Source organism: Parasteatoda tepidariorum, chromosome 2, assembly GCF_043381705.1.
Source record: "Parasteatoda tepidariorum isolate YZ-2023 chromosome 2, CAS_Ptep_4.0, whole genome shotgun sequence".
Classification (NCBI taxonomy): Eukaryota; Metazoa; Arthropoda; class Arachnida; order Araneae; family Theridiidae; genus Parasteatoda; species Parasteatoda tepidariorum.
The window spans coordinates 44,600,112-44,609,553 of NC_092205.1; the positions used below are offsets into that span (position 1 = coordinate 44,600,112).

Sequence of the window (9,442 nt, forward strand, 5' to 3'; positions counted from 1 at the left end):
TACATTGAACTTAAAATTTGCTTTGTTCTTAATTTCTTTGTTCTTCAATGTTTAGATAATGCTTACAAATATTAGAAACAAGACACTAATATTAGAATTGCTTACAAATATTAAAATATTAGACTTCAAGCATGAATAAATTATTTTTTGAAATTAGAATGCTACTTAAAATGAGAAAATGAATTTAACAAAATACTGACTCCATTAAGAATCAGAAATTAAAGTGATTCAGAGTAAAGTGCATTGAATAAAAAGGATACATTTAATAACAATCAAATTTAATAAATGTAAACAATAAAACAGACGTAATGGAACTGTTAATTTAGACAATATTAAGATTTAAAATAAGCTTTTGCCCAGCTATTGCCTGTCACACAAGTTACACATATTCAATTATTGTGAATGATAACAGCACCTTAATGATAGTCAGGCAGAAATTCGTAACCACTTCATTGTTTCTTTCTCTCAAATTTTTAAAATAGCAAAATGCTTACCACATTAAATAGAGATTGGCACAAATTTATCATTTGTCTACTATCTCTGGTGCTGACCAGAAGTTTTTCAAAATAGAATGGATGGAGTTTTCTACACTAGAGTGCACTGCAAACTCTTTACTGCCTATATTTCCTGGTTACTCTTTCCAGGAGTCTGTCCAGACATTTTGTGAAAGGTCCTGTTTTCATAAAATTGTGAAAGCACTATTCATAATTTGTGAATATAAAATAAGCGTTAAGTCACATTATTTCAACAAGGGTCCTGCTTTTGTGAATTTGTGCAAATAGGGTCCTGTTATTGAAAAAATTGCTAAAAACCTTTTCAAGAAGATTTTAAATTGTAAATAGATACAAGATTCTGCTCTACAATTGCTGCTACTAAATTAGAGATGCAACATACAAATATTTGGTATCTAGCCTATACTGCTCAACACAGAATATTCATTTCGGACGAATAATGGAAACAAAATCACTCACATTTTTAATAATTTCAATTGACACATGTTAAATAACACAACTTAGTAATGTATCACTTTTAATGTGTAATGCATTAAGTAAGCTTAAGTAATTCATAAATTTATAGTATTTTATTTAAAAAATTGCCAAAAATTAATTTTGATTTACATAATGTTCAATTATTTATTTACAAAAAAAATTTATGACTTAATATTAATAAGAATGCACACACAATGAAGTCCTATGTTCAGAGTGTTATCCTGTTAGAATGCCAAATGCTCTCGATTTTTTTAATAATACTTTCAGCTGGAAAAAAATCATTATTCTTTCAATTTAAATTATTCTATTGACAACTTGTCTATTTCAATTCATAAATAATGTAACTTTGATTATTATAATTAAACCATCGTAATAGTTTTAATACATCCCTAAATCTAAAAATTAGTTTTTGCAATATTTTGCATTTTGGATTGCAATTTGAAATAAAATCATGCAATTTTGCTCAGCAATTTGATCTTTAAAGCTTCATTTCTGATAAAGACGAAAAATACTCTAAAAATTTATGCAGAGCGCTTAAAAATTAACCTTATATTTATTTTAAGTACCTTTGCATTCAAATTTTTTTTTTTTTTTACTGAAAATATGTCAAAATACATTTTAAAATTTTAACAATTAATAAACTAAGCTCCTATTATTATCTTCTAAGAATATTTAACCTTAAACAGATTACTCTTTATTTTTAGAACCTTGAATGGTTTAAACACCTTTAATTTCTCCTGACATTAAAAGAGCAATTTTATGTATGAACTAATTCTTAAAGTTTAAAGACAGAAGTACTCAAATTAAAAAAAAAATTTAAAAAAAATAATATTTGACATATTTATAATACTATACAAAATATTTATTTTAAAGAATTTTCTACATAAAATATTTATTAAAAATTCTATTCGCCATTTATATTTTAAATTCTAAAATAAAACACTTCTTTACTGTTTAAATTCATGTTGAATCAAATTTCGTTAGAACACATATTAGTCATAATTAAGTTTTTGACATGCATGTATATGCTTTCTGGTGATAAGTTTTTTAAATAACCCTATAAATAAAATTCTTGAAGAACTTATCAGTAATGACTCAAGCAGATAAGAATAATGAAGAGTTCTTGGCAGACTGACATGGATAATCAAGATGAAGATAATACTAGGGTAAAATCAGTTTACTAAAAAGATTCACACTCTGGAAAATATTTTGTATCAAGTAAAAAATAGTGTTAAATTGCAAAGTACTAGTTAAAGTTAAGTATAAAACATTTAAAAATTATTAAACTGTTCTCTATCAAATCTTATTTCCTTTCTTTTATCAAAGAGTTCAATGTGTCATAACAAAAAATCACACTACATCTTATAAATTAAAGGGGAAAAAGAGTTTTGATTATTAATTTATAAAAACCACAACAAAATTTTCTTTTAAATAAAATAAGTTTCTGAACCCAGAAATTTTAATTTTATTGTTTATCTTACAGATATACATAGGAGCAGAATTATAGATAATGTATGTAGCAGGAATTAAGATAATAACTAATGTTCTTGCGGTTCCAGTGTTTTCACTACAGCGCGAGAATCTCGCATATTTTTTTCTTTTCTCGCATTAAAAAATTACTGCGAGAAATTCGCACATTCTATAAATCAATTTCAAAATTCGCGAATTTCTCGCATTTTGGAAGAAGCTTCGAATTACGCCATTTAGAATGAAATCCGCTTCACTTTTCTTCCTGGATCTTTTATTATTTTCAACATTTGCCCCGTTATCTATCTTCCCTAATTACCAGTATTGTTCAGAACCTTTTCGAACAACAGAACACAACCGAACCACGGAACCCCTTTCAGAACACATTTCTCGGCAACCACGTGTTTACTGTTGGTAAGGTTTTTTCATGTAAGACGTTCAAATTTTTAATGCACTAATGTAAGATGGACAAATACCTAGTAAAGGCAAAATCTTCTAGGATGATGCAGCAAGAATATTCAATGCTTTAAAAAATAGAAGACATTAAAAATGTATTATAATAAATGAAATGATTTTTTTTTCAAGTCTATTTGTGTTTTTTTAGTTTTTAGAAATCCCACTTAACTTTCTGAAATCTCACCCTGTTTTTGAGAAAGGGTGAGAAATTCTCCCCCATTTTTTTTCTATGATGAAAACCTTGGGTTCGTAATAAATAAACTCTCACCATAATTAAATCAGCCTAATATTATTAATAAAAAACACATTGGGACATACTTTAATCTCTTTGGGGCTCATGGAAAGATTAAGAAAAAGAAGCAAGCCCAGACAGTATGAATTTATGCATACCAAACAATACATACATATATGCAGTAATGTGAGACGTAATAAGTGGTTATTGAATTGATATAACATCTGTGTGATCTTGGTCCGTTGCATATAGGATATTGAGGGCCATAAATTGAGAAACACAGTTATATATGTTTATGATCATGATCCTGACAAAATTAAATTGCTTATTTAAAATAACTATTGAGACCACAATTAAATCTAATTCCTAAGTTCATTCAGTGTTTTCACTACAGCGCGAGAACGCGAGAATTTCGCATATTTGTTTCTTTTCTCGCATTAAAAAATGATTAACGCGAGAAGTTCGTGCACTCTATTAATCAATTTTAAAATGCGGGAATCTCTCAAATTTTGTAAAAAATTTCGCCTTACGCCGTTTTGAAAAAGGCATGAAAACAGCTACAGCGAGTGTTGAGGAAAAAAAATGAGTCCTGTATAATACGTTGTATAAAGTTAGCTCTATTTTTAGCTGTTAATGAATTACCAAACTCCCTCATTGACAATTTACAGCAATTTGTAAAATTTGAAGTCTGTGAAAACTATGCTGGAAGACCTAACAAGAAGTATGAACATGGAAATAACTTCAGCGAACTTCACTATTCTATAACAGAAATCATTCAAAAGCCTATGCTGGCCGATGTAGAAGATAGGAAAGAGTGTGCACAATGCTACAAATTTAATTAATGAATCCGAATAGTTCATCTGTTACAAGGTCATTTAGCACCCAAAACCGAATTAAAATGAAAAATTGCAACAGATTGACTGATGAGCATTTGAGCAACCTAATGAGAATAGCTGATGAAAAAGTAGATATGGAACATTTTCCATATGCAATGAAAATATTGAATGGTTTAGAAATTAGAAAATGTTAAAAATGTATCAAATTAAAGAAAAAAAAATTTTAAGTATATTCGTGTTCCTTTTTTTTCCCCCCTTTTTTTTAATATTTAGAAATCTCACCCTGTTTTTGAGAAAGGGTGAGAAATTCTCTCCCATTTTTTTTTCTGTAATGAAAACACTGGTTCATTGTATTGCTGAAATAACACTAATTTCAAAATCTTATAACAGAGATCATCTCAGAACCTACTACTTTTTCTGCACAACAAATTGATTTTCTTTGTATGTTAAATAGTAAAACAATCATATAATCAATACAGCTTTACATGTAGAAACTTATCTTTTTGGTACTTTATTTTTTTACTGTCATACAATCTATTTCATGCTTTTAATACAAGATAAGTAAGATTACTTTCCAAAAAAATAAATTCAGTTATTAAAAATTTATTGTTTTACTTATGATTATGCCTCTAAATACATCATATTTTGTGAGTAACTCATATTAATTAGTAGGTAATGTCTTATATTAAAATAGATGACAAATTGTATAACATTAAAAATGCTGTCATTTTTGTTGAACTTCATTTTTTAACGATGCATTTATACAGTTCACCAATATTAATATTATTTTTCAAGCATCGAATTTTTTTAATTTTATACATCATAACTTTAAAAAAGTTATTTAATTACCAAAAGTTACAAAAAAATAAATAACACACTTACTCATTATTAACCATAGTTGCACAAGAATGTAAATCAGAGAGCAATTGACTAAATGATGAAATTATTTTTTCAATATTTAGTAGCCTACGCGATAAACATCGAAACATAAATTTACCCAATTAATGGAATGGCAGAACTAACACGCAATTAGTTCAAATCAATTTTACCGGTGTGAAGAATACGTTATTTTCACGAAAACAAAGTATTTACTCCTAGCACAACAAGTGCAATCAGATAGCTAGTTATAAGCTCCTGATATTACGGAGTTGAATAATTGAAAGGAAAGTAGAAAATATTTTCGCTACGTAAATAGAACGTCATATAATCACACCTTCCAACGTCACTCGAGCTTTAATTCTGGATGTTACACTAAAGCTCCATAAATATCCGTATGAAACTAAGCACAGATGGCGCTAAGGTTTGAAATTCGTCCCAAGATTTCCGGATTAGAACTTCCAATTTATTTTTGCAACTGAATAACTGTTAGATGTTCTTGAGAGAGCACACCATCCATTATTATTTTACTCAGAGTGTTTATAATGTAATGCACTCTTTTAGTTTACCATTAGCTTAATCCATTTAACTTTACTAGGGCCACGATTACTGCGGATCGGACATTAGTTGAAAACGGGTTTAGACAACTGCACAACCTTGTTATGATACTGCCTTGATATGAAGTTATATGTTTAAAAAGTTTCTTTCACTTTTCAGAATCTTGTATTAATGTTATAATATTTTATGATAGAAATAAATAAATATTATACATGAAATTCAAAAATGTTTTTATTATAATTAAGTAATTTTAAGCACATTATTTTTAACTAGTTTAAATGATAACTAATTTAAAGTAAAAAGGAAAGCAATGATGAAATTTAAATAAAAAATATAAAAAGAAAAAAATAATGAATGATTTATTTTTTGCTTAGTTATTTTTTAAAAATGTATCAATATCTGTTATTAAACTTAACAAAAATAAAACGAAATGGTCAACAATAGGATAATAAATTTTATTGTTATTTCAATTTAATGAACAATAATAACACACTGAGGTTAGGTCACTGAGCTGTGACTATGAAGACCTTGTAATCAGACCTTGGTGACCAATTCAGCATCAAATCGATTGCTCGTAACGGGTTGTTGCGAGAATGTTTTAATAACTTTTTAATTGAAATTAGAATTTCTGAAATAATTCTAAATTTATTTTATGTTTTCAATTATTTCTTTGGATTAAAAAAAAACTACATATTAAGTAAATATTTTAAAATCCTAATTTAACTAGATCTAGTTAAAGTCGGACAAGGATTCAATATTTGATCAGAGCTTGTTTGTTTTGAATAAATCTAGATCCAGGGATTTTTCCTTGAAGTTTTAACTATTTTGCGAAAATTTAGAATAAATAAGACCATTATCAGAGAAAAATGAATAAATATGAAGTCCTTCTTTTAAGTGTGTCCATTACCACTGATTTTAAAATGTAACAATATATATTTAACATAAAAAGCTTCAATTGATCTTTTTATGTTATTCCTTTTCTTTCATTTTAATATTCTAATCGAAACACTTTCTCAAACTTTTAAGTTCACATCCTGTCTTTTAAATCTATTTTTGGCTCAAGTATGCATTAATTAAAAGACATTTCCCCCTTTACTCTTAGTGGGAATTGCGAGACCTATTTAATAAACTAATAACAATTACTAAAATTTCCCTTATTCCCTAAAACGAAGCATTTTACGGATTTACTTTGCTAGATTTTCCCTAACTTATATCGAGGAACACAACTTTTCGTGTCCACTTTTATAGCTGTTCTCCGTCTAATAGTTAATAAATACATTTTGTACCCTCCTTCCATGCCTAAGATCTGTTTTAATCCTTCCACTCGGCAACGACATATTTTTAAAATTAATGATATACTAGAATTATTTGTGCATCTTATATACTACTAATTTTCTCAGTAGCTCTTTAAGAAAAAAATTGGCAATATTTTTTATAAAATTCTAAGATTCGTGAATATCTAAAGGTGTTACAATGATATGAAGCTAAATTTATTATTATTGCAAGTATAGACCATTTAGTTTTTGCAATCACTTATACATTGTAGTTCTCTTTACACACAGGAAGATTTGTCAGTATTTGCTCCGAAATATAATAACACAGAAAAGGAGAAACTCATAATGAACCCCAGGCAACCCCGCCTCCTCAAAAAATAATTTTTTTCACTTCTTTTCTTTTTGCTTAGGCAATTTAAGTTGGAGCAAACAGATACCGATCGATTGGGACGATCCTCTAGACGCAAAGATGTCATATAACTCTATTTCATTTTAATTAATATTAGCACTTTCTTTTCGTTTTGTTTCAAATTTTACTTTTATTTCAAGGACATTTAATTCTTTTTATCAGTAACATGCATTATTTTTTTTAAATTCTCAATTTATTTCTCGGAATAGTGTTTGTCAATGTTGTGGTATTTTTGGGCTAGATAGATATTTTGTTCTATATGTCAACATTTCACAACATAAAGCTTTTGGTTTTATGCAACCCTGAATGGTCATAAATTATTTTTTGAAATTATGATTATACATGAATGTCTTATTCGAATAACAGATTTAAAAAATTCAAAACGATTTTTCAAATTATGGTTTACATCGCATGCTAAACTTATGTCCAAAATACTGTCTGTCAAAATAAAGCTTTTTTTTCTTCGCATTTCTCCTTTAAGATTATCAACATAAAAAAGATTAGCTTATGATTAGATGTTATGAATACATTGTATTTTAAACTATATAGTAGAGTAAAAAAAACTCTTGTAATCATATACTTTAAAACTCATAACTATTTAATAAGTTCAGTTTTAAAATGTTAATTTCTTTTTGCGAAATATTTTCTAATTGCAATTAGTAAAATATTTAAGAACTAATGTTTTCAGAGACATTATACATTCCATCTTTTAAAAGATTTTCAAATTTACTGGATGCGAAACCTTGTTGAACACAAAATTTTCAATTAAGAACAAGCATTAAGTATTTTATATAATGTTATAAATATTCATAGAGCTATAAAATTTCATTCTAAATGTTTTTTTCAGAAAATAAAATTGTGATACAATGAACTTCGTTTTGTGTGGTTCTCCCTATGAACACTGCAGCACGTTTAATATTGTTTGGTATGATTGCTAAATTTTTTCAGATTGAAGTATATAAAAAAAATTTGAAGTTTATTTTATGCCAAATAATTAAAAATATATATATTTTAAAAACGGGAATCAGTTCTCTGAAATTATAGTGCTCGAGGCGCAAAATTTTAAACCTTACATACTAGACCAAACTTGAAAATATCTAATCAGAAATATAAAAAATTACTGATTAAACACCACTCAAATATGGAAACAAAAAAAAATTTCGCTATAGGAGGGAAAAAATCGATTATGTATGTTAAGACCTCAGTAATATTGAATTTAATTTAAGTAAGCTTATTCTTCTTCATTGCATCAGTTACGCTTATTTTCATTAAAACACGTTCACCTTAATCATTTTGCATAAGAAAATAGTTTATAGATATCAGTTCATAAAAAAAGTTTTAAAATAACATATTGAAGGGCATACACTTGTACCAACTGTACTTAATAATTTTGATAATATTGCTTTATTAATAGTGCATTGAATTTACTCATCAATGCTCAATATTTTCCTGTTAATAATATTTAACTTCTTCAAGACCACCAGTTGAATGAGAAAGAATTGTTTTCTTATGCCTGATGGCTGCGAGTTCACACATACTTAAGAGTACCTACCTATATATACACACGAGTACCGTATTGAGATCAGGTCCAATCTCTGGGCATTACAGTAGGCCATGAAGTCAGAACTGTCTGTTCATGGTCCTGAAGGAATTAATATTTCAGATGCTTACTTAAAATGAGATTGTTGATATAATATTGTTGTTAATGTCATATTTTGATGAATTAATAACAGGTACATTAAAAAATTGGCAAATTCATAATAATATTTTTTTTATTGTGTTGAATTTTTCTCCCACAGACGAATGAAGTTCAATTGCCAAATCTTTTCAAATTAGTTTATATATAAGAAGATTTCACTTTAAATTTTCATTTTTGCACTAAAATGTTTACTTTAATTAAATAAATATTTTACAATTTTTACTAATAAACCATTACACGATGTTGAAGAAAAATTTGGTCCCTGATGTCTAATCTCTTTATACTAACCTACTGTACTCATGGGGACAAGATATTTTATGAATTACTAGAATATTTTATGTACTGTAAATATACTTCATTTCATACTTTAAATATTTTTAAAAATTCAAATAAACAATATTTTATTTAGCAAACCATCTACAAAATAGTACAATTCTTCATTTTGCTTTTGAAGATGAAAATATTTTTTGATGTAAAAACACTAGGAAAATATTCTTTGCTTAGTGTAAAACTATGACACTAAAAGAATGAAATAAATTCTTTTCGACAGGGTCAGCTACTACGTACTAGGTCAAATGTGGTCCACTCTATAATTGGCAACAAAACAATACACAAATAGAAGAGGTAAATAAAAATGACTCAATTA

General features: G+C 27.3%; 1 protein-coding gene across 1 annotated transcript in view; it reads right to left on the reverse strand.

Annotated features, from left to right (window-relative positions):
• The window catches only part of LOC107440480 (choline/ethanolamine kinase), a 44,524-nt gene extending 39,316 nt beyond the window's left edge, over window positions 1-5,208 (reverse strand). Inside the window, exon 1 of the mRNA XM_071177534.1 lies at window positions 4,863-5,208. Coding sequence (XP_071033635.1) covers window positions 4,863-4,969 — 107 coding nt within the window. The 5' untranslated portion in view covers window positions 4,970-5,208. The remainder of the gene's footprint in view (window positions 1-4,862) is intronic.
• Window positions 5,209-9,442: the final 4,234 nt, after the last annotated feature.